The sequence below is a fragment of the Apteryx rowi genome, unplaced genomic scaffold (genome assembly GCF_003343035.1).
Source record: "Apteryx rowi isolate R43461 unplaced genomic scaffold, aptRow1 scaffold_78, whole genome shotgun sequence".
NCBI lineage: Eukaryota > Metazoa > Chordata > Aves > Apterygiformes > Apterygidae > Apteryx > Apteryx rowi.
Genome location: NW_020451071.1, coordinates 883,639 through 909,425, shown reverse-complemented (window position 1 = coordinate 909,425; position 25,787 = coordinate 883,639). Strand labels below are relative to the sequence as shown.

The 25,787-nt window shown below is 41.2% G+C and overlaps 1 protein-coding gene across 5 annotated transcripts in view; it reads left to right on the top strand.

Annotated features, from left to right (window-relative positions):
• BRF1 (BRF1, RNA polymerase III transcription initiation factor subunit) overlaps window positions 1-21,801 on the top strand; it is a 162,505-nt gene extending 140,704 nt beyond the window's left edge. For all 5 annotated transcript variants that reach the window (XM_026088659.1, XM_026088655.1, XM_026088657.1 and 2 more), the window contains 3 exons: window positions 12,113-12,164; window positions 15,600-15,768; window positions 17,999-21,801. In XM_026088659.1, the coding sequence (XP_025944444.1) occupies window positions 12,113-12,164; window positions 15,600-15,768; window positions 17,999-18,036 (259 nt within the window). In that variant the 3' untranslated portion in view covers window positions 18,037-21,801. The remainder of the gene's footprint in view (window positions 1-12,112; window positions 12,165-15,599; window positions 15,769-17,998) is intronic.
• Window positions 21,802-25,787: the final 3,986 nt, after the last annotated feature.

The following is a 25,787-nucleotide window of genomic DNA, read 5'->3' as shown; positions in this document are numbered from 1 at the left end:
GATGGATAAAGTTTGTTTCAWGTTTTACTCATTTTTACTAGAGTTGCACTAAAATCTGCTGTATGTCAAAAATTGTCTGAAAAACTTGACAGAATGCAATGACAGAATATGAACTATAAGATGGGAGGGCGGAAATTATTTAAATAGGACAGTATCTAAGAACTATTTATTGTGGTATTTGCACATTTCCTGGCCAGTTGAACACCTTTTACTCTTCCACAGTCCATATCTTAATAATTATGGTAGGAAAGTAGCTTGCATGGCATATATATTGCACATCTTCCTTCTGAAAGATCTGGTTTTGTCTTTAATTGTGCATTTCCAAGGAAGCACAGTGCTGAAAGGTGATTACAACTGTGAGAACTTTTGAGTATTTTTATGCGTACAAAGTTAAGGATGTGCATGAGCAATTTTAGGATGGGGCCTTGTAGTTGCATTAATCTTTTCAGAGCAACTTCTGTAGTACTGTTCAGCAGAGGAAGGAGCATTGTTTAGCAGGAGGAATCACTTGCTCTGCTTTTTACACCTACTTTTCTCAGAAACTGGATCTCTGATGACTGAAGAACGGAGGCCACAAGTTCTTAAGAGGGARGGGTGAAAAAAGAGATGGGATAAGGATTTTTAAACAGATTTTGTCATGTGTGTGTTGCTGTGTTTTGTTTTGGCAAGGAATTAACTTTACTAATTGCCAACTACAGAAGGTTCAACCTTCTGAATTTTCAAGAATGAGGTCAACCCTCCACCCGTTCAGGTGAGGGCTTTGGGAGAGGGAAGACGTTGGGAGCCATCTGGATGGTCTGTAAGCCAAGGTCAGGGAAATGCGTTCCCTGCAGAAATGAACTGTGCCTGTGCCCTCCYGTGTCTCAGCTGCTTGTGACCCCTTCACACCTGCCAGCTGACCTGATTTTGTAAGTGCCCTTTAACTGATTTCAAAAACTCCAGCAATTTCAAAGGGTAATAGCAAAGACCTGTTGAGGCTGACCTGGCTTGTTTTGACTGGTGCAACCTGGGGAGCAGTGGCACCAGCAGGCCAGTGGAGCTGCAGGGTGGYGTGAGCGGTGACGGGCAGCTGGGAGACGGCTCGGAGCTGCAGCCTCTCTCCTGGCTTTTCGCGGAGCTCCTCCGTTCATGGCCCYGTGCACCTGACTGCGGGCAACACTGAGGTGTGCTTTAGAAAGGTTTTTTAATTGATCTGGTTAAACCAGTGCAAGAGACTGCAAGAGAGACATCTCCCCTGTAGTTTGAATGAGGTTTCTATTGGTTAATTTGTGTCTGTTAACACTAGTATTAAACTATATTAAAGCAAACCAACAATTAAATGAAAATGTCTGCTTTACCAGTAGCTTTCCACTATTCTAGCGAACCTAGCTTAATTAAAGCAGTGCAGCATGGACCTTACACAAGACATTGGAGAAGATGGTGCTGTCAGCACCCTACATCAGAAACGGTTTCCTCCTTTCTTGAGAGGATTTTAAAATAGCAATTAACTTTGTTTCCATTCCTAACACTTCCATTTTGAATTGTCTTTCGATAAGGAAATGCGATTACATTTTTACACTAACTTATCGTCTGTACAAAATGCATTACCAAGGAGCTATGTTTTTTATAACATGAAGGTCTTTCGGGACCCAATTTAATGATTCATTAGTACATAATAGTATGAGTGAGCAAGCACTGATAGTATGTAGCAATGTACYTTTTAAACTGGTATCACATTTAATGGTAAATGGCCATTTTCCCAGTGATTTGTACTATTTTTGTACTTTATTATTCATACATGCTTACACCCAAGACTTCCATGCAAGCATCTTCCAAGTTTGGAATAAAAGGGTATGGTTTACTTTCTGGAGCTTTATTGTATCAGTAGAGATTGGATCCAGACTTGTGAGAGACCTGTTTAAACTTGTAGATTTACAGGAACTTTGACTTGGAAGGACATTCTTCTAACAGAGCATACTAGGTTTTTGCAGAGACTTTGATTTTGAGAAGGGATGTGGGATCAACTTAATTTTAACTTTAAAAAAGGTTGTATGGAATGATGTGTTATGTTTGCACTGTATGCTAGCATCTGGCAAATTCATGTACYGGACTCAGTCTGCTGTTGCTGGTGGCTAAAATGGAGCAAGTTTGGCTATATCTATCAAGTTGCCTAGTCCTTTTGGTGTCAGCATGTCCTGGTGAGATCAGAGCAGGTATCCCACACCATCATTGTAAGGGGTAAGGAAGCCAGATGGATGCACACAGGACATTTTAGTATAAATGGTAGCAAAGCCTGGATTATCTTGTTAGGCAAAGCTGGGAGGAAGACCTGACAGACCAGTCTTACAGCTTGATTAAGGAGCCTAGTTTACACAAGACAGAAAGTAGTCAAGTGGTTACAAGACAATCACATGGCAGCCTAACTTCAACCATCAACAGAGCATAGCCATGGTTATTAGCTAAGTATTTCCATAATGTGTGTCTGTACAAGTTATAATTAGAGCCAAGCCTGCCCCTACCTAATTACAAGCTTGCTTAAAAGTAGAGCTTATATAAAGCTTTTAAAACTTTACATGGGGAAGATGTACCTCCACAGGCATAATAGGAATGACGCCTTATTTTCAAACTGAAATGTATAGATTTTGGTGTCTCTTTCTCCCTCTCTCCACAGTACTATACAGGCTTTTTTGCATCCTGAGCCAGTTTTTACCAGAAATACTGTCCAAGTTTCACCAACATCAAGGCATTGATTTTTGAGTTTTCTTTCCAGTGTTTCATTCTCACTACTGAAAGAGTAATCCAGATGTTAAGATAGCTTTGAGCTTTGTGTTTGGAGATTAATAAATAATAATTAGATCTTTCATTAAAAAAAGAAAAGGAGTTCTGAAAGTCATGAAACTTGTTGTTGAACACAAGGGCTACATGAATAATGTTTTATCTATTGAGACTAGCTGTGTGTTTGCATAGATAATGCTGCAGCTGCGTGTGTTCAGGTCAGTCCCTTAGGAATAAAGTAAAACTGGCAGCATAACCATATAACATCTCTGTCAGTGAAATTGGTAGTGCCGTGTTGTAATTCCCTTCCCACCCTGGTGCGCCATAACTGGCTCTTTTCTCATGGTCATCTGGTGCAGTGCTGCAGTCCGCCTCGCTGGGGCTCCTTTAAACCCCTAAGCAGGGATATAGAGAAGCCTTGGTGAAGAGACATGTCTTGAATCGCACGCACGGTTGTAACATGGACTAGCAAGGCTGTGCATGTAACGCAGTATTAGCTGCACCTGCATGGTCATTGCCGTGCATTACACTGAGCTCTGCATCAGCCAAGTCCGTTCTTCAGGGTGACTCTGGAGAGCTTTGCTGCAAAGGCAAGGCCAAATGGTACTGACATGGTCGCCGTAGTCCGTCCAAGGTGCTTTCTCTGTATTTTCCTATTTATTCGCTATCTTCCCTTCCCCACTTCCGAGTACTGCTCTCTCAGGAATGAAGGATGTCTGAAAGGGAAGGTAATTGGAGCCTGCAGAGCTTATGCTCTTGGCTTTTGACATCTTTGGTACAAGGAGATGCTTATGTAGCTTCCAGCTTCTTAGGAAGAAAGGCAGAGTGGAGTGCATAACCCTCATATGTGGATAAGGAAAGGAAACTTGTAGAAGAACTCCTGATGAATTGCCTGTCCTTGTTTCTGTCTAGCCATATTTGAATTTGGTATTAGTTTGATTATTCAGGTCAGATCAGAATTAGGTCAGTTGTGATGGATTTTTTCCAAGTCCAGTTCCCTTGATTCCTACTGTAAACGCTTACCAGATGACATGATGTGAAACTGGAACAGACTTGAGCTGTGTGATGACTGAGTAAAATCTCAGTGGGAACTACTTCCATGTTCCTAAGATCAGTTTCTCATGTAATAAATTCTGTATCCAAAATTGTATCAAATACTTTTCTGACAAGAGTTCATTTTTTCCTAACGGACAAATCCCAGCGGAGCTATTTATAAGAAGCCTCTCTCTTGTGTTTGCTCTCACATGTCGGTTACTCAGACCAACACTGAAGAATAAATATATGCAAAAATTTAACTCGGCGCCTGTGCCACTGCCATTGGATCCACCTTGTTTTGTCTTGCCTGACATCCTCTGCTACATGTCTTTGGTATTCTTCTGTCAGTAAGGGTTGTCATGGGAAATCACCATTAAAGAGTTCTCCCTGAAGGAATACTCGGGGTTTATTTGGTGACACCTTTTCTTTGCAGACCGTTTCAGTGCTTTGTTCTGCCTGATCCTCTCATGGCCGTGAGGGACGGGGAGGAGTGATTCAAGTGAATGCCGTACCCATGCCAGGTGCCACACTATAGACTTAAACGTGCTAAATCCTGTACAACAGGCAGTATCTGACAGGGTGAACACCTGATACAGTGCTTGGTGGTATCCTTAAGCGTGGAAGGAGCAGGCTAGTTCGTTTTTCAAACAGGGGATCCAGTCACAGGGAAAGCTGCTTGGTTGTTTTTTTAGTATTAAATTTAGAGCTGCATTGGTTCAGCTTTAATTCATAAAATGAAATTTAAAAATTAATCAGAACTTTTAAATAGACCAACTTTTATGCACATCCTGGCATGTTAAAGGGAGGTCTTGACTCCAGACTTCCCAGAGATGCATATTGTTTCATGTATCGCAACAAGTCAGTCTCTCATACATCTAATCAGGGAGGTAAGACACGTGTCTTAAGTTTTACAAAGTCTTAGTGTATCTAGGTCAGAAGAGTAGAGTGGGTTCTTCCAGTGTGCCTTCTTAGTTGCTGCCAAGTTAAATCATCATTCTTCCATTAGGCTGCTTGATTAGATGTGTTCTGTGCATATCTCAAAATATGTGATGTTTTAAAGCTATATTTGCTATTTAAATAAGAGGTTTGCCTTAATTGGCTGTTACAAATTACAAGCAAGAAGGAATGATTTATTGCTTATAATTATAAATGAGTTACGAAGAGAAATGTTGGTAATCATAAAATAAAGCTTGGAATACATTGATTTCCAGATGGCTGGCAGTGAAATTGCTCTTTAATGTATAATAGACGAGACACAAGGAAAAAAAAAACCCTATCATCCATCGTTATTCCTTGATGGATTACTTGTATGAATCTATAGTTACCTGAATTTTAAAATATTAGTTTTGGCTGCATAATCTGATGAGAGAAACTTCATTTGAACAGTGGTATATGCTATCAGAGGTAGTGGAAGAGGTGAGTTAATATTTTGCCTAGGATGATTTTTGTCCTTGTAATGTCAACAGGGAAGATCTAGTGATATATCCGGCATCACCTTTGGGTATAGCAGTCTCTGTGGATTGTTCTCGGAGACTGCCGGTTACTAAGATGTTTTTCTTTTCATCTTTTGCCTCATTAGCTGTTTTTATGAGGTCGAGATTGATCAAAACACCTGTCCAAAAGCAAATATTTATAATCCTCCTTGCTTGAGTCTAGAGAAATATATTTGTACCAAAAATAAAGACAGCAGTGCTACTGCTGAGAACTTTCTGACAGTATAACGTCTCTGTTGGATGACAATGTGTTCACTTGGCTGTTTGTATTTAATTTCTGTTGCTGCAGTTCCAAGCATGGTTTAAAAATTATTTGTGTTTACCTTATGTGGTCTGTCCTGCTAATGATTGTGCTTTCTATCGTAATAGATGCATTCTGTGCTGTGACCATTTGAAACACTGCAAGAGAGTTAGACGTATTTGGATTGTCACCATATGAGTTGTCTCACACCCACATTTTAAAAATGACACATCATTAGACTTGCTTAACTGAGACCATCCTGATTACTCATTTGCCTTCATCAAAATGCTTCATAGCGTCCCTATTTCAAGTAGCTTTCCCCAGCGAGGTGCAAATCTGCATTGCTGCCATCATTTCACCTGGAAAAATTTCCATGGTGAACGGAATAGCATATTTTAAACTAATATTTTCCTGAACTGTGGAGAGATGAGCTCATCAGTATCTTTATTGACAAGCCCAGGAAGAAGGTGTGTCGACCAGAAATATTAGATCAGTCAGCCTTTTTTGTCCTGGAGCAATTGTAATTTCCCATGGTCTGCAGCAATTTCCTTTAGAATGAGATATGTGCAGAGATTGTTTTGGATCTGCTGTTGTAGTATAATTTCATTTGGTCCCAATAAGGTGGCCTTAGATTTCATTCTTTTCATTTTTGCTGTTGAAAATCTTTTGTTTTAGTCAGTGAAAAGAACAGCAGGTTGCCGTTTTACAGCATCTAATTGCGGAATGAGTGCTACAGCTACACAGAAAAATATTACCCAGTCTGAGCTGGGTTATTGAAGACAACAGATTTCAGTAACCTGTGCTCCTCTCAGAAAAGCCTAGAGTAGGTGTTTGGTTCACCATGCATTAGCAAAGTTCATGCTTTTTAAGCTAGATGCAGAAATGTATTAGTGAATGAGATAGGTGCTTACTTCTCTGCTGACGAATATTTCCTGTAGTGAATGATAGAGGTTCTTATTTTTTGCCTGTTTACCCCTGTGCGTTCTTGGTCTCTAGGTACTTAAGTCTTGATATTTGCTAAAGAGGCCAATCTCATTAGCGCTGAAGATGTTCTCAGTGCTGCGTTGTCTGATGCTGTGCTGATGAAAGCCTAGCTCCTCTGATCCAGCATTAAAGAGGACTGAGCTGGAATCAAAAGTGGGAACAATTGCTCGTTTCACTCTATTTTTGTTGTCACTTTAACTTTGCTTTTTCTGCTTGAAGAGGCTCTTTTTGTGGTTTTGCTCGCTTGAAAACAGGAGGAAAGCACAGGATACATTGGTGTAGCCAGAGCAGTTCATGTAGGCATTTATGTTCGAGTTTGAACCAGCTGGCTCGGGCACTGCTGACGGGAAGGCCTTGCAGCACCATGTTCAATGCACCCTGTACTTGCTCCCCAGGTATCTGTTAGTATCTAATACGCTTCAGATCCTGCCTGCTGAGCCCATAAGTCACACTTGTACAACCAGCAGCACCCAGGTTAGCCAGGAGCTCACTATGTCAGCAGCTGGCGTCATTGCGGAGAGGATGCACCCTTCAGCTGGCGTCTTTTGGTCRTTACTGATGTCTCTGCAGTCATGTCACTAGAGAGAGTGATTCAGAGGAACTCCCTGAGGCGTCCACGCTGACTGTAGGGCTGGACTGTGCTATGTGGTGGTCAGCCTGGCCTTCAGAAAGCCAAAAATAACTACCTGCCTAACATTAAGCATATGCGGTTTCAAGATGTGAATGTCTTTCTTTAGAATATGATGCTTTCTGTGGCCACATCTGCCCTTCCTGGTGTGCCACGGTGCACCCTTACATCCTGACCCCTTATTCAACACGTCAGGCAGCTGCTCATCTATGGCACAACGAGCCACTGCCTTGGCCCCATGCCGCGAGGTGAGGAGAACGGCTCTTGGGAGCACCTGGGTCTTGACCTGGTGTGGTTGTAGAAGACAGTTAGGTGTGTGGGCAGAAGTGCAGACCTAACAGTTGTCCGTCACTCCAGTCTTCATCCCGGTCTATATTTTGCCTTCTGGAAAAGAGCAGTGGTCCAAGTCCAAAGCGGTCGCTATCCTCTCTTGTACTAATAGCAAAACGACGGCTCAGTATCTCCTGATGCTGTCATGTTTTGAACAAGAGCATTAAATCCTTGCAAAGAGGCAATTCCCAGCTTTCCGGTAAGGATAACGTTGACGATACCTAATTAAAGGGCACGTTTAGCTGGGGTAAACATTTATATTAATTTCCTTCTTGCACAGATGTCTGGTAAACTGACTTCCTGAGGCAAAACCATCTGGCCTCAGGTGGGAGGAGTAGCGCAACCAGCACGAAGAAGCTAGGCCAGTCTCTCGCTGAAGTGATTCTGAATAGCTTTTTTTTTTGTCACAGAAGCTGCATGTGCATGAAATGCCTGTGGTATGGTTATATAGGTTTTATGGGCATTTGTCTTAGATGACCTGCGTAATTATACTGCAGGCTTGTGGTTCCAGGCTCCAGAGCATCTMCTCTTCCCATCGTGTATTCTTTGTTTGCGTATAAAATTAGTATGTGTGGTAAGCAGCAATAAGACGTTCCCTGCTTGGACGGATTAAATTAAAATTCAGTAAGAAACAGAGCTTTGGGTGAGTTTCCAAATTACTTTCAGGATTTTGCTGAAGAGATTGTTGTGGTATCATAAACCTTTTGGTGGGTGAACGGCCTAATATAAGTTACATCTTTTCATTGCCTCGTAGTGCTCTTTCTGTTTTGTGTACTGTGCCATGTAATCTTCTGTTATTAAATAATAAGCAAAATAAAAACAGTTGTTTGTCACAGCCAGCTTGTTTTTCAAAGAATTTGTTCACTTTGAAAGTTCAGTCTGTGTGATCTTCAGCCCTGTCAGAATCTATTATATCGAATCTTCTTTTAAATTGTTAAGCTGGAGGACGAAGCCAGACGTTACCGTGCACATCTCAATTGCGGGTGGAGCAGGAGCAGAGCAGCTTCGGCAGCGAGCAGCCTCCGATGCCACATACCGTGCCATGATTTTTTGTCGAGACCGTGTCAAGATTATCTGCTTCCAGCGTAACATGTGTTGGCTGACGTGAGCATTAGAGGATTCGCGTAATTTTTGAAGTAGTTTCAAACGTGGATATTATGCTTAGGGCAGTGTGAATCCTTTTTTTTTCCTTTCTGTAGATCAGTTTGCCATTGAGAAAGCTGCTTATTTTGTTGCTCCCTCCCACAAGGTACTGTAGTAAGTTGCAAAGTTCATAATGAACGTGCCCCAACTAGAAATCATCGAAAATGGTGAACGATTACTGCGACATTTAGGAAGACCAGCAGCACAACATTACATTTTAAAGAGGGACTGTTGGAAGGTTTTGGCTTATATTGGGTTGTATCTTCATGCAGGAGGTGGTGTTTATTTGTGGGGCTTGACAACCCCGAATTCAAAGCGGACTTTGATGGACAGAAATCAACTAGTCTGCTTGGTCCGGATTTTTTCCCTTACAGTGTGTGTGCCCATGTGTATCTTGATAGTGTTTTACTGATGGGGTTSCGCAATGCTTGTTAAAAATTAGATAAGATACTTCAGATACCCATTTTTGAAGCTGCTTCTTTGCTCATTAATACCCAGACCTTCCCCAGCCTCGAAAAGAGTCGTGCTTTTCCGTGAGGGCACACGGCATTTGTTTCTCACCCTCTCTGCTGCAGTCAGACAGCAGAAGCTGTAGCCGTGGCAGCCAGTAATTTAATGTCCCATATGGCTGGTGTGGCAGCAGCTGCTCCGGTTTAAGGAGGTCAGGGCATCGGGGCATTTAAGAAACAAAACAAAACCCAAGCCCCACTATAAAACCTTCCTCAATCGTTTTGTACAGTAATAGTAGGGTTTTCCATGGACACGGTGATGTGATCAGCCAAGGGAGAGAAATCACCTGTTGTTTTTTTTTTTTAATTTTGATCAAAGGCATTATTTTAGGGGGAAAATAAGTTTCGTTTCTATCTTTGTGATGGTTTTAAGTTTTTTCATCTTTCATTGCTCGTGTTTGTTGGTAGCACACATTAATTAGGTGCAGTAAGCTGGACTGTTCTGTCTACATTGCGAGTAAACCCTTCCGGAGGCACCGCAGTGCAACGGGTGCCARCCTGGCAGGAGCAAAAGGAGAATCCGGCCCAGTGTCTTTGAATGCATGAGATATTATGCTGAAAGAGAAACAATATTATGCAAACTGAATGGCAGCACTGTATTTCAAGTAATGAAGTGAAAAAGTGTTCTTTGTGAACAATTAACGTAGACTAGAAATACAGCTTTAATTTCAGTATCGGTGTGAAAGTTGCTCGGTGCTGAAAAATGGTATAGAGTGGCTCTTGGATTTAGCATTAAAGTTTACAAATAGGCTTTTCATAAGCGTGAATCTTTTTATTTTCATTAGGGGACCATTTTAATTAAAATGAAACTGGAATGTTTACTCTTTGCTTCCTATAGCTGTGATTGTTTTCTTCACTGTGTGAGCACATGTATAATTTGCTCTAAAAGACATGTCAGCAGTTTCTGATTACCTTGTGAGTCTTACTCAACAGCTTGATTCTAACTGGGGGGAGGAAAGATTTCAGGGTGCTCTCAGGAGGTCTGATGTCTGCCAGCAGCGTGAGGCAATAGGTACTATCTTTGGTACAATGCTAATTGCAATAATCACTACCACTGTTTTAAAATAAAGGTCCTTCATTTCTYACCCCTGTTGATTTTTCAGTCATGTCAATGCAATAAAACCTGTTTCATAATTAGCATCCTTCAGCTTCATAACCTTTTGACATTGCTGCGTTCTCATTTTTGTAAGCATCCAAACAAGGCGACTTGGCAAACGGTGATTGACAGTATAACGCAGGTAGTCTCAAATTTTAGGAAAGCTCTATAACTCAGGTTAGACAGGGAAAAGAGAAGACCAGAAGCCTAGGTGGAAATGTGTCTGCCTTCAAATACATTTTCTCTAAGCCCAAAAGTCCACCAGGAGTTGTAAGTAATAGATAATTCATGTGGGTCAAGAGTATCTCTTTCTTGAAATTTTTGATAATCATGCAATGTGACAAGTATTGTCRGTAGCAGAATAATGTGTTCCAGATCATTCAGCAGTAGAGCTCCTGAAGCGTTCCTGTAACATCTTTTTGTTTAGATCTACTGTAAACAGTCACCTTGGACTAGTTTGATTGCTGAAATGCCTTTGAGGTCTTACAAAGCATTCCAGAAATGATGATTTTCAGAACATATTTGGAGCTTAGCCAGTATCTTGAATTTTAATACTGTCTTCTCCATCAGAGTTAATGATCTAAGATCTCCCCTCCTCATTCTCTGGGGTTTTGTTTTCTCTTGCTGATTATTTGAAATAAATAAATAAATAAATAAATAGGAAAACAACTAGTATCTGCGTGCTAATGGGGAAGGAATGACTAATAGAAAAATGAGAGGAAAGAGACTGCTTATCATGAAAGAAAGTATATCTCTGGAGATGTAAATTGGTATTCATTAAGTTGTTTGCCTAGACTTAGTTAAAAGACATACTTGAGGAGCTGTCTGAGCAGAATTTCAGTAGAAAACAAGTCATCCTTTTCATAACTAGATACATCTGGATGAGGAGGAGAAACCAGAAAGCAACACTAAATAGGTGGATTAAGAACAGTCTTCCTAGCAGTAAGGATACAGCAGGCTATAAAATGTTTTTCAGAAATGAATGGTCCTTAATGCCTAATATATAATAACAGAGATCCATCTTTTCTCTCCAAAAATGCAAGTCTTTGTATCTGATGCAGAATTTTTAAAAATGTTCGATTTCTGTCATTTCTCTTTCAAGGTATCTTGGGTCCTCTTGTTTTCGATAATGTTTTCTGTAGCTTGAGATTAGAATTTACTCTGTGATGATTATAATACCCTATGTATATAATCTTACTTGTATCCTGCATATATCATTAAAATAAAGGGAAGTCGTTGCAGAGCAACACTGGTGTAATTACAAAGCAAATGTGGCTTGTTCGYGGTGTCTGCTGTCTGTGTTGCTCTGAAAAACCAGCTGCTGTGCCCAAAGCCTGACTGCCCCGTCACGTGCCTAATCCCGCTTTCTGGCGGGCAGCTTGTGAACACGGGTTCCCTTCGGCTCGGAAACACTGTGGCCGCTCTTGCCGGCCTGCAGCCCGTGTACAGGGCAGCCGGGTTGGGAAGGCAGCCTCTCACCATGCAACAGAGAGAGGGATGAAGCACTGCTGTGGGGCGTGCTTGCTTCTCTTCACCACTAGCTTGAGTCTTTTGGCCCTTGTAGTATGTGACAAAATCATGAGTTGCACAGGACCTTGGGGATGAGCTGAGGCTGCAGTCTGAGTTGAGGTTTTGCTACTGTACTTACTGACTGGCAGGTTTTCTTACTRTCCCAAACTGGAGCAGATGCTTACAAGGCATATGCATTTTAATTATTGTGGAGTATGTGGCTCTCCTCTGTTGACCTTATTTTATATCTTTAAAAAAACAAGTGCACAGCATGATAACACTAGCAAAATGCTTTCATTGTTTGGAGTCTGAGTGATTCTCAGTGTCAAACTTTTTTGTGCGTGGTATAACATTTTTGATGTTCACCATTTCTTCTTTTCTTCTTTCCAGATTAAGACCCTTGATTTCTACGCAACTAGCTAAAAAGGCTGCTACTGAAGAGGTATGTAAGGTCTAGCACCTCCCCCAGGGCAACAGTTAGAGTTTGGAAATTCCCACAAGCCTTTCTCAGCCTGGCCATGGTTATGTGGTGATTTCCATTCAAAAGAAATGAGAAACTTGTGTCAGTGAGCAGACCAGGAGCTGGTTACTGTGAACACTGCAAAGCTGAGGTTACCTGTTCTTTAATCAAGGTTTGCCCTTGCATTAATCCATCAGTAACCTTAGCACAGCCTCTTGTTCAGCGTATCTAGCAAGAATCACTGTTTAGGCAGAAAAAGAGAAAAAAAAAATGCAAGCATCTAGAACATATCAAACAAGTGGGTAGGAGGAATAGGAGAAGCAGAGCTTGTGTGTGTTTCTCAGCAGCCGACCTGTCCCCCCAGAGAAGGGGGACGATGCAAAATGCTGCTTCTGGGGAGCAAGTGGTGACTCAGGAAAGTGCTCTGCTCCTGGGGACTGCTTCAGGAAAGTGGTGGGGAAACACAAAGTGACAGCTTGCCCTAAAGACTTGCTCTTTTTGAATTTGGTTTGAAAATACAGTAGCGCCACAGAAAAGTTAGTGCTAGAAAGTGTGTCCACCATCATAAGCCTTCCTTGGGTAGCTTTGCGCATGTGTATTTTCTGCTGGAGGGATCATGATTATTAGCAGAGTCACAGCAATAACTGCTTTTCCTCACTATTATATTCACACTGTACAAAATAGACATATGCATTTTGCATATGATAAAATAACTGTCTACTGTGTATCTCAAAACTGTTGCTAATATACCAAAGGAATCTGCCATTCCTGTTTTTCACATGAATGTGTGACACTGACACCCTTTTGAAAGTGTACTAGTTAACTTTGATTGATAGTTTAACATGCTTTCGCAATCATCTATGCTTACATAAAGATATATGCCAAACTGAAGTCCAAGTTGTCTGGAAGTGAATTCAGGAAATTCTGTTTAAAGGCATTGTTTGACAGCCTTATTTTAAAATGACTAAAACCCATTGATTTCCAGAAACAGTTTGATATCCCGCCTGGGGAAATACATTTTCACTTCTTATGCTGTGCTCATTAGAAAACCCTGCACATTTATAGAACTATAGCAGTCTGGAAGTGGACATGATAATTAGATGAAGGTCGTATTTTAATTAGCATGGTGCAATTTTAAAAAATAATGACTCAATCTTAGCTCCTTTATATTCACCCACTTTTTCAGAGCAGATGGATACTTTAAGCATAAAAATGGATATATTTGCTGATGCTGATTCTTCTCAAACTTGTGTCTATTTCTGCTATACCTAAAACCTAGGTGGACTCAATTTGATCACTCTGGAGGCAAAGCAATGGTAGGAAATATATAATAAACTGTAGGGAAGTTCCTCTAAATAATATGATTAATTTCAACATAAAAAAAAGAGATGAAAACCTGTCTCTGAGTGATCTGAATACCTAAATACTTGATTTTCTGTTAAAATTAATGGGTGTCTTTTGCCCTATTAATGAGCTATTGGAGCAAACCCTTAGGTGACTTTGAAAGTCTCAGGCAGTTTCTTTAGGTTGACTGGCACATAGTATCTGACAAGTTTGAAAACAGCTTTGATGTTTGAATAATTAGACTATCAGCTTTCTGGTTTAGGGACTTTCTCTTACAGTGTCTCTAAAGTGTCTATAATTGCAGGGATTCTGGGAGTTACTGCATCGCGAATAAATAAGGTAGGAATTACAACACCAAATCAGAACTTGTTGCCGACAGAAATGAAGAAAATGCAGCAGGCCTACAATCTCTGTAGTTAAAGTAGGGTTTAAACCCTAAAGCAGTAATGATTTTTCTTGTGTTGGGGAAGAGAATGTAGACTTTCCTGGTCTCCTTTAGACCATTCATTATTATGAAACCCCTACCACTGTCCTTCCCAAGTAAACAATCCCAGTTTTTTCAATCTCTCCTAGTATGAGAGATGATGACTCAGTGCTGATAACTGATGACTAGTGACAGGTAATGTTACAAGCGTTCTCAATTCTCAAAATTGCTTACGTGACAAAGCAGCGTTAATGATTAATCTTTAATCTTCTCCAAATTCCTGCTCATGGGATGTCCTTTTTGGGCCGCAGGCTTTAGTGCACAAAACTGAAATAGTCCAAGTACAAAAYTGAGGTGAAAAGTACCTTATTATACAGCTGGTGAAGACAGCAAAGCTCCTGTGATGTTTCTTCCCTGAATGTGAAAGGGAGGTAGTTGCCTACATTGGGCATGCCATGGAAATAAGGGCTCCTGGGTGCCAGCTCTGAGTCCTTTTTGTACCCTGGGTCACGCTGGAGCAGACAACATTGCTTCGGGAGCCAGGGCTGGCTCCTTCTGGTTGCCACATTCCCCTTAGCTCAGTCAGTGAACTGGACGCAGGATTGCCTTGCACTTTCAAGTTCATCTCTGTCTCCTTGCTGTGTTTGCCTTTCTCTCCTTACCTGCTATGCCTGTCTCTCTTCCTCCCTCTCTTCCACCTTTGCAGATACTCCCTCATTTCCTCCTCTCACACTGCCCCGGTGCTTGGACTTCTGTCCTCCAGGAAGTCTTTCCAGCTGAGACTTTTCTGCCTAGTAGACMCTGTCCAGCCGTCCCCTTCCCTCCATATCTGCTCACTCCTCTCCTCACAGCTTGCACTGCTGCTCTATGTTTGAAGGCAGCTCCTGAGCTCTTGACCCTTCTGTAAGGTCAAGCTTACAAGCTTAAGCACTCAGGCCCTAAGGTAGCAAGCATTCAAGGACATGCCTAGCCTTGGAGCATATGGGTAGATGGACGTATGGAATGTGTCCCAGCAGTGATTGATTCCCAAGCTAGTGCTTGGAAATGATTATTCTGATGAATTATATAGATGATGTTGTAGGTGCTGGCGTGTATTATCAGCCTCGTGTTCTACCAAAATATTAAGTACTGTCTAAAGAGTGCTGTTTGTTCCACAGCTCATTCTGCCTCCAAATAAATCCAACCATAGCTGCCAAAACTAATACATGTTGGGTTTCCTCTGATGTGAAGAGCACATTTTTGCTATCATTAAAGTGTCGATAGCATTGTTATTATGTGGTAGGCCTTGTAAGAGTCAAACACAATGAGGAAAAGGTTGTAAGATTTCCCACAGAGCTCTGCTGAGGAACCTTCACTCCCAGTTTAGCCTTACCTTGTGCTTGCAGGAGGATCCTGTTCTACTGGCACTGTCTCTGGATATTTCAGCCACCTGGCTCTGAAATACGTGAAGCCTGTGGATATTTATCCCTGACTTTCATTCAGGCAACATTTCACTGAGCATCTCAAATGTTTCCTAGAATAACTAAGCCTCTAGGATTGGATGTGGGCTTCCAGCTGTCCTGTCCCTGCCATTTGGAAGCTACTAACATTTTTCTACAAATGTTGCATATAAGGAAGGGCTACTCTACTGTCCCCTCTCTTTTTTGAAGGTGACCTTTCCGAATGCACAAGCAGAAGTCTCTGACTTAGAAAAACCGGCAGCTGTGCTAGTGGAGAGTGGCCCAGTAGCTTATAACCCTGATGAGGAGGTGGAAGAGGAAGAAATAGAAGAAGATGATGATCACTGCATGAGTGCATTGCAATTAATGGGAGGAAATGGTAAGTGGGGATGTTGTCTAAATTGTTGCCTGCTATTTCTTTACTGGTGCTGTGGACTTTGTTGTTGCAGGGCTTGGGACTGACAGGATTCCCCTGCTTGTCCCTGCCTGTTAGCAGTTCACCCCATCCAGAGTTCCTGCTGCTTTTGCAGCATTGCTTGCTCCTGTGGGAAAACTGAGGTCACCCTTTGCCTGCGGCATGGACCTTCTTAGAGACTCCCCCTAAGAACATTTTGCAGTTCTAGCTTTAGGCTAAAAGGGCTTCTCAAGAATAAATTGATGTTATGCCTTATTCAGAATTACGTTCATTAGTGCGGATCTACTGAAGGGAATTAGCGGGACAGTAACCGCTCCGTGAGCAGTGCTTGGGGCTCTTTGCCTCATGATTCAGCCCGCCCTGCTCCTGCCTGGCTCCCCAGTTTCGGCTTCAGCTCTGTCCAGTTCGTGCATGAGCCTTATGGACCTGGCTGTGCAGCTCAGAACAAAATGAATGAGCACACTCCATTTGTGGGGTAAATGTTAGGAGGAATGAGTTCTTCACCAAATACACTGATAACGTATGGTGTGCTGTATGGTACACAGATGTGTGTTAATTTCTTTGGGTTACCCAGCAAAGCCACACATTTAGTTAGGTTTCTGTGCTGGCAGGAAAAGGCAGTATCCTCTCTGCTGTGTTTTTTTTTTCCTAGCTGGACACATCTACGTTTATCCTTTATTAAAAACTTCCCCTTAGAAGTTAAGCTTTGAAAATATACAGAAATATTTTTAAAATGAGAGCTGCTAATTCTGGATTGTGGAAAAGCAAAATGGCAATAAGTTTCCTACTGGAATGGTATTTACTGCAGAAATCTTTCCAGTACTCTTAACTTAGCTTTTGTGGATAATATGTATACATTTCATAAAAATGTGTGTTGCTCTTAAATTGATTTCTCCACTGGAAAATAATTGCTGAACTGTAGGAAAAACACTTTGTTGCCTGCATGTATTATTAGAATAATGTTCCCAAGAAAGTGCACCCATGCGGGGGAGGGTGGGTCTGTGTTTATTAATAGCCCCCCCCCAAAAAATAGAATAAAGGTCACTGAGCTTTTTTTCTTTGTAAATGTTACTGTTTTTAAACCATTCTGAGAACATTCCACTACTCCCTGTCTGGTCTGGACAACAGCTGAAAAATCAGAGTTTAAAAAAAATAAAAAGGAAGGGAGTGTTCCCAGAATTCAAATGCAGGTGTGCAAAGCTGTTCAGCCAAACAACTAACTGTTTTCTAACTGCTTTGTTCATGGATTTTAGACCTGTCTGTCTGGAATAACTGCAGGAATTAAAGATGGTGAGCTTCACCCATTCTGCGCAAATTACTTTAGATTACACTTGATTCTGCTGCAAAGCATTTGTTTGAGTCTTTGGATTAAATGTTGCACTACATTGAATTTGGAATATAAAGATTAACTTTACTGAATGGTCATTTGTTATTGTTATCCTTAGGTTCCACTTTGCAACAGAAAAGATCTGTGTCAGCTTCATTCAGGAACTACATAAAAAAGAAATCGATGCATTAGAAACGCGCAGACACGTCTTCTCTCTGACACACACACAACACAATCTTTGCAATCAGCATCATTTTAGGAAAAAAAACCCTGGGTAATGCCTGGGCAAAATTTTAAGTTGTTCCTCTAGAAGTAGGTATGGGAGATCTGAATCAGTTGTATTGGTCACAATTCACTGCAAGACTTCTTGGGAATCTTTTGACACTGATGGGAACGCTACCTCTGAGCTTTTGCCATTTCAGCTTATAAATCCATGAGTGATATAAACAAGCTAGCTTTTTTCTTGATGTTCGTGTCTAGTAAGAATCATGCCTACTTGTAAATGTATGCTGCTCCTTATCAGCCACCATGTTCCAAATTACTTTTGACAATCAGGCTTGATCACCTTAACCTCTAAATTAAACTGAGTATTTCACATATCCATGTGCCAAATATCCTTGAGCGAGGGTCGACTGTATTTAAACATACGTGCTTACAAGTAATTTTATTTCATTAAGGAAAGCGCATGTGAGAACTTTGTCTTTAGCCGTAAGAAAATACATGTTTTCTTATTGCTTGCTAAAATCTAAACTTACCATCTAGTTACACAGCAGGGAAACAACACAAAAGTAATAATATTTTCATTGTATCTTTCATCTACCCAAGAATATTTGCATTTTTATATGCATTTGTCTTTGTGTGTTTCAGATTATGGCTGTGATCTGGAGGATGATGATGGCTACTAGTCCCATTTACTTCCAAAGGACGTGGGCTGTGTCTTGTTCCCAGCAGATCTTCAAGCTGTATGAATGGTGAAAGAAGCTGTCTTTGGTCAGCAAATGTAGTAGAACAATCCTTACTTTTGTAAAGCGAATTTTAGTCTGGCATCGACTCTGGTTAGTTTACATTGACCCATAACCCAGCAATAAAGTTTGGGTTTGTACTTGAATTTTTTTTTTTTTAGTTCAGTGGATCATGTTTTGAGGATGGAACTAATGAGAGGAACGTTTCCAGAGAACAAAAGAAAATAGACTGTGTATAAAGCATGTGCAGCTGGAAGCAACACATCCCGTATTTATCTGACTCTGCTTTAGGTGTGCTGTTGAAAGGGAGCGTTTAGAAGGACAGGTGAAAAAGAGAAGCCCCCCTGTTGATTATTTGAGTACACTTGAATTAATTTGCTTACAATGCTACAACTGAAAAGAAAATATTTCCAACTTTTATTGTAGACATGACCTTGTTACTGTATACAAGCTTCCTTACCCAAGCCTATCAAAATTAATGACAAATTATATATTTGTAGGGCAGTATCTGTTCCTCTGAAATGAAGTAAATACTTCTTTATATTAATCAATTCACAGATTTCTTAGAAGGTATTACAACAGAAGGCAATGTTGCCACTGGAGTTGTCTTCTGCTGTGAGTCGGGTGCTATTCTAATGGAAAGAGGGAGAAAGTCTGGGAGAGGCAAGAAGCATACAGGGAAAGCAGGAGATAATGCCTTGGTCACGTGGCTTTCCTGGGTGTCCCTAGGGACAGCTATGTGTTGTAGGGGCTGGTATTGCTTCAGGAGAGTGACTCTGACTATCCCTATTGACCTGCTCTTGTTCGACTGACTTAAGAGTGCAGGCCTGCTCCCAAGAGCTGCCTTTCGAAAGAAAGAAAAAACGGAGCTTTTTAATAAATAAGCTAGCATCTGCTTTGGCTGAATTTAATTTAATGTAATTTATTTAACTTTCTGTGGGTAAATTAAAGGTCACCATACAGCAGCCTGACTTTCATGGCTTAAATCCCCCCTTTGAATAACCGCTGTTACTTGTATAATGCTAGAACTGCAGCCTTGTGAGCCCCTAAATGTCAACAGGCTGCTTCTTCTCATCCAGAAGCCAGCCTTTGCAGTGCTGGAGGACCGGGGGTCACAGATGGAGCTGTATTGCCGGATCCCACTCTGTTGCCTCTGACCTGCCTTTCCCTGCCACTGCTAGGGCCCAAGGCTCTCCATTCAGTGAAAAGTGCAGTACACGTTGGATCGAGGTCTTGACGGCTGCAACTGCAGGAGCTAAGGTGTTTTCGTCTCCCTCCCTTGACTAGCGAAATCAAGAAAGCTGTRCTGTGTTGTAGACTTATCTTACACCAGGAAAAAAATGGATGTTTATCTTACTGATGTGGCTTCTGTTAAGCTCTTTTTCCTGGCTGGCTCGTCCTTCCTACCCTTTTTGAGGAGCACTCATCAAAAAAGCACCATTCATTGCCCCCTGGCCCCATGGAGGGTGGATAGTGGCGGTTCCTTCAGGGAGGAGTAGAAGCTGATTTGGGAAAATGTCCTGACTGCTGCCAGCTGGAGCGACAGAGGTAGGAACGGAGAGTACTCGTACCTGTAGCAGTCGCCAAAGAGGGGAAGGGGCATACARCCTTCCATACCTCTTCTGACTCTCTCGGAAGCATGCGTAAGAGGGGATGTGTAAGTAGAGCAAGAGTGAGYGCTTTTTTTAGGAACAGATTTGGTATTATTTGGCTGGTAAATGTAGTCTGTCGCTAGGTTGTATTTGCTAGATATTTCTGAGCCCTGGATAGGAATATTTCTGCAGTGTCTCTGTTAACACCGGAACTTGGTAACAAAAATGGTGTGGTGAGGCTAATGGAAAGTAAAGCTCTTCTGAACCAGATTTCAGTTATTTAATTTGTAGATCTTAGAGGCGACTCCATATAATTCTTAGGGGGAAAGCTGGCATTTTCACCAAAAAGCTATAGATTTTTTCCTGATACTTTATAAATGCTGCATGGAAAATTACATTGAGGAGATAAATCTTTCTACCTCTCTTTTATCTACACCATGAATTCAAAATCATGCTATAAGCAGACAATTAGAAAAAATGGCTTTTTATTATCAAAATGCATGGTCTGCAAGTCTTTGGGACAGCTGAGTGTCTGCATTTGGTTTGAAGCAAWCTGCCAATAGCACTATTACAAATACCCGTGCTCTCAGGATATTCTCAAAGCTTGGGTTTTATTCCAAGGTACACATTATGCTCTATGCAGGAAATAAACATGCATAAATAAACATGCTTATGACTCATGTAGGTTGAGTGCTTTTCTCAAATGCATAATGTTGGCTCTTAAGGAAGCCGCTAAGATGAGTTCTTTATTGCTAAGGGTCTTTCCTGCAGTTTTCTGTGTAGATTTGCATTGGTTTGTTCCCCCAACAGAATACCAAGCCTGCTGCCAACGTAGTGACATTATGCGCGAGAGCTGAGAGTCCCCTTAAATACCTACTGCTAGTAAACTTGAATTTCAGTAACACATTCAGCTTCTGGGAACACTGTTTCCTGCACTGGAAGTCGAGGATGCTTCTCTGTTGAGGACAGGGTAAAAACTTGCAGGTTTTGAATGCTCTCATGTGATTCGGTTAGAAAAGGCTATCGCATAGTCTGCTAGAAGGGCACTTGGAGAGCACAAAAAGATCCGCAATTCCATAGCATCTCAGTACTGCCGGTGAATTTAATGGCGTGGGTTTCTGTACAGGGGCCCTGAAGGAAAAGGCCATGGTATCAGATAAGGCGATTTCACTCTGAGCATTGTAAGGATTCTCAAACTGTAGTGGTTACGTACATTTTTAATTTATTGGTGACTTACTGGGATTTTTATAAAGTTCATTCCTCCTTGATTTAACTAAGCTCAGGAAATGTAAACAGATTAGAACATGCTAGTTTCTGTTTTTATAGCTAATCATTAAAATGTAAAAAGATTAACACCGCATTAACTCTATTTACTACTGTTGATGTATCTGGACAATTTTGTTTTTTGTAAGTGAGCCTAAATTCACTTGGAGTAATTTGGACCCTGCTTTTTTCAGGATTCTGATTATAATGAAGAGAGATTAGAAGGCTTCAACATTTGTTGTTCTTAGATCTTCTTACCAGAACCCACAAAAGCTGTATATCATAGGTTTTCCTGCATAAAGCATGTCTCTTGCTGCAAGTCACTTTGTTTGACAGGCAAAACCCTCCAGCTGTTGCATCCAGCTTGTCTGCCATTGCAGCCTTTTAACACTCTTCTGTTGTGGAAATAAAATATGAAAGAAATAATGAAAATAATGGGATTCTTCACTGTGGTGAGTGCATTTTCAGTGTCTTAATCATCTATGACATTTCTTTAAAATCAATGTGTTCAGTACAGCAGCTCTTAAATGGTGCCAGACAGCCCTGTCTTGAGGGTTAAACATGTTCGTCTAAAAAGTTCTTGCCATCCTGATGGCTTGTTTGTATTCTCTTTGGATTGCATTGAAACTCTGGTCACAGATGTATACAGTTAGTGTAGAATTTGCCTAATAAATGTTCTGTTTCTTATTTTTGTGTTGAATTCATGCATTTTGTTCAGTTAGTGCCAAGGAAATTAAACCTGTTTGATGTAAGCATATGTATTGTCCTTACCCAACCATAATATGAGCCATGTTAAGCTTTTTTACTGTAATATATTTGCTGTAAATAAAAAGTAAAACCCTTGCATATCCCATCTTTTATGATGCTCTCTTGCTAATTTCTGATTCTTTCATCTCCATTCTTCTGAATGCTTGTTTTTGATTGCTGCATGATTGGTTGATAGTGGACAAAATTTGTCATCTGGAGCTTTCTTTCGTCTCTAAAAGGGAAGACATGTCTAATCAGGCAAGTGTGTTTTACAAAATATTGTTCCACTGATAAACGTAGATACTTTCTGTAAACTGCATAACATTAACAAGGTTTTTCCACCAAGCTATGCAATTAACTGAATGTGGGTACCATATGTAGTACGTGTGCTTGGTGGAACTGTTCCAGTGCTTCTTTCTGAAAGGTTGTACCTTGACAAAGAAGGCGTGCACTGAATTTAAAATCATGTTATTTTACCAACATCTGGATACCACAGTTTGGAGGCCAAAATCCACATCTACCCTTTGCACACTTTGGTGTTTGCTCATTCTATTTTTTTTCTGGAAGCGGAACTACTGTTGGATTCTCAGGAATGTCTACTGCAAAGTTTTAGCATAAAGTAGGACAATTAACAGTAGTTTTGATAAAGGATTAAGTATATCTCATTCCAGGAATTACTTCACAATGTGTCAAATCTAGTGAAGCTTTATTTTAGCTTCATTTGTCATCAATAGATCATAGCGTGCTTATTCTTAGGTTCATGTATTTTATAACGGAAGAGACAATTGTAATTGTCTGATGCAGTCATGTGTGTAAGAAGAATTATAGCATATTATTCCTTTGCCAACCCTGAAACCTGGCTGTGGTCTTGATGAGTGGTGTTTGTTCACTGAGCGAGATGAAGTGCTCAAGAAGTCAAGCTGGGTTAAAATGCATGACTTAGAGCATAATAAATTTATTTGGTGAGTTCCCTTATCTTATTTGTTTTATTCTTTGGGGAGTTTTGCATTTTCTTGGAAATGAGGGAGGCATATCCATTTCATAAAAATGCATGCTGAAATTCCCGTCTTGCCATGTGACTCTATGAGCAAAGGATTTAATGACTTCTAGTCTGAATCTTATATTTGTTATTGTATGAGTTGGCAGTGGTCTAAGTGGCATTGCATGGTACACTAGGATGGCAGTCATTTTATTATGTCTGTATTGCAAAATTGCAACAAGAATGCTTTTTCACTGCTCTTAGTGCTCTGAGTAAGGTTTCTCAGTTCTTCAAAACCAGAAAAATACAGCAAATTAGAGGAATTTGAACAAAGCAATGAAAAGCAACACAACCAGCACTCTGCTTAGCAGGTAATTTTTCTTCTCTGCTCTTCTGTGGGGAATGTAAAAGGTATTTATGCAGGGAGATTAACAGGTGGAAAAGTTACATCTTGGCAGCAACAGAGGTGAGGAAGTAGTGTTCATTTTGCACACACAAGTTCCTGACTCCTTTTGTTTCATGGTATATCCTGCACYGTCTTCATCATTTATAGACTAGTGGCCCAGTCCACTGAGCGATATTAAAAGTGATTTCTAATTCTATCCTCAGATGTCAGCTGCCCACAGAGTTGTACTTCAGTTTAATAGATCACAGCATTCCCCACCATGGGCTCGGCACATGCATTACCTGTTTTGTGCAGACATTTCCTGCTCTCCCCCTGCCTACAGTGAGTTATTCCAGAAGAAGAAACTGCTAGGCTTTCAGGAAAAAAGGGACATGTTTGTTTCTCAACTCTGAATTTTTATAGCCAYGACAAAAAAATAGACCAAACCATTGATTGTAAAGCCCAAGCTGGCTTTGTGGTACCACCTTACTACAGAGTAGTAGCACACATTGGAAGATAATACTCAAGGCTGATGCAGACATGGTCAAGCAGCCTGGTGTGTGTTGTAGCCAGCAAATTCTCTCAGACCCTCCTCTTTACTGATGTGGGTCTCCTTAGTAGAGTAACTGAAGAAAGGATCAGGCAGACCATGTGGCCTTTCTTGCAGAGGTGCTAATCCTGGTATTGGTTAAGTACCCTTGTGGACACAAGGATTTTGGAGCAAACATTTTGAGTAGAAGTCTCATGTGAAGAGTGTGATCTGTGCCCTAAGCAGTTGTCTTTTGATAGTGAGGGATCTTAGGTTCCTAAAAATGCAATGGAATAATTTAAAAAATAGGGCTGCATAAAAATATTCATGATAGATATTACAGTTGCTGTAAATTCATACAGTTCCTGCGACGTTGCATCAGGCAATAAGAGCTTTGCTGGTTTACAGCAGTTGAGGATCTGTGCCATTAATGGCAGTCCCCAGAGATGATAGCGGTAGGAGAGGAAAGGAGGAAAGTGCTCTGGGGTAAAAGTAGTTTCTGATATTGTGGTACATTGCCCAAAGCCAAACTGTACTGCTGCTTACTGTTTGTCAAGCGCATCCTACTGCCTTTCCTAATTAACTAGGAGAATGGAGTTACCTATTCTGCTGAATTTAAAATAAATGAGAGAAGGAACTTCTGCGGTGATACAACTACAGTGCACAGTGCATAATGCATTCCGCTTTAGCTCTACATGAGAATGGCTGCGGCTGTCAAAACTMTCTCTCTCTAGTTGGTAATAGACTACACTGACATGTATCTAATTGAATAATGATTCTTCAGAGCAGCATCGTGTCTGGGAAACAGGCTTAATCCCTATATGTGCTTTGATTCCTCCCTGTATTCAAAGAGCTCACCAAAGGAGAGTCTACACATACATACCAGAGCAATTCAAGTAAGATTCATGGGTTGTCACAGGATAAAATATAGCTAAAGCAAATGGTTTCAAAACTGTAGTCACTGTTTTCAAGCAAACTCTTATGCAAGGCCACTGGGAAATTGTTTGCTACTGCTGCATGGTGCATTAAATCAGTAGGACCTACCATAAGCTCTGTGGTTTCCAACAGCAAATTAGTGCAATGTGAATCATTGTGTTTTCTTTCTGGACTATCTGGCACCAAGAGGAAAAGTCTGAGTGAATTTTGCTGCGTGCAGGTAAGATGCAGGATTTTCCATCTTGTCGATCGTCCCTATATATTTCATATTGATTCAGAGGAGCTGGCTGAATTGTGTTAATAAAATGCCATCTAAAAAACTGTTAGCCACTGTGCTTGGCTCCCACGCAAGCATGGATTTTCAGATCTCTCCTGGCCACTTGAGAAGCCAGAGGTCGCAATACACAGGAGCAGTGCCAACCCCTGTAAAGCAGCCCAGCATGAACTCCAAGTATTGTCATTGCCTGTGGGTATAATAATAGTGTGAGGGGGCTACATCTCAGGTGGTTGTGCTTGATGGGGTACAGCTATTATTACATTATATTTGCCCCAGCCTGCTGCAGACATGAGTGGGGAAAAGCAGTTGTATTAATACTGTTGTGTAGAGGTAGGTTGGGGGTCCCTAGGGCTGTGTTCAGCCCACTGATCAGTCCCATCAATTTAGCCATCTCGACTGCTACAGCACCTGTGCTCAGAAGGATGATTAGCAGTAGAGACCATCTGTGTGCCCAGCTGCTGGACCTCATCCTCCTGTAGAGCTGATTGAGAACAGTCTCTGACACCTGAAGTGAACATAAAAGTAGGTGGAGTACAGCACAATTGCTAGCTAAGCTTTGGAGAAAAGGCTGTGGCTCTTCCAGTATCATTTCAAGCTCTGCTTTCCCAGCAAAGGTTAGCTATGATTGAGATCTTGGATTGACTGGAGGAACGGGGTGGCTTCTAAACCAAGAAAGTGAGGTTTTTTTGGTTTGGGCTTTTTTTTTTTCTTTAAGTTACTCCCTCCATTATTGTTAATGGCAGTGACTGTGCCAGGGATTGCAGCTTTCCTGTTAAGCAGTCCTCAGTGCCCAGCAGGAGTGAGTAATCACTACTGAAGAACAGAGATGTTAAACGGTTCAAGAAAGGGGGGGAGAGGGGGGGAAACAGCACAGATGGAGAACTGTGGTGAGACTTGGAGCATGAAAACACCAGTTGCTCCAGGTTACTGAGCCAGGGATGTCCCATATTGCAGGTGGTGGAGCAAGCAGTTAACGCAATGGAGGA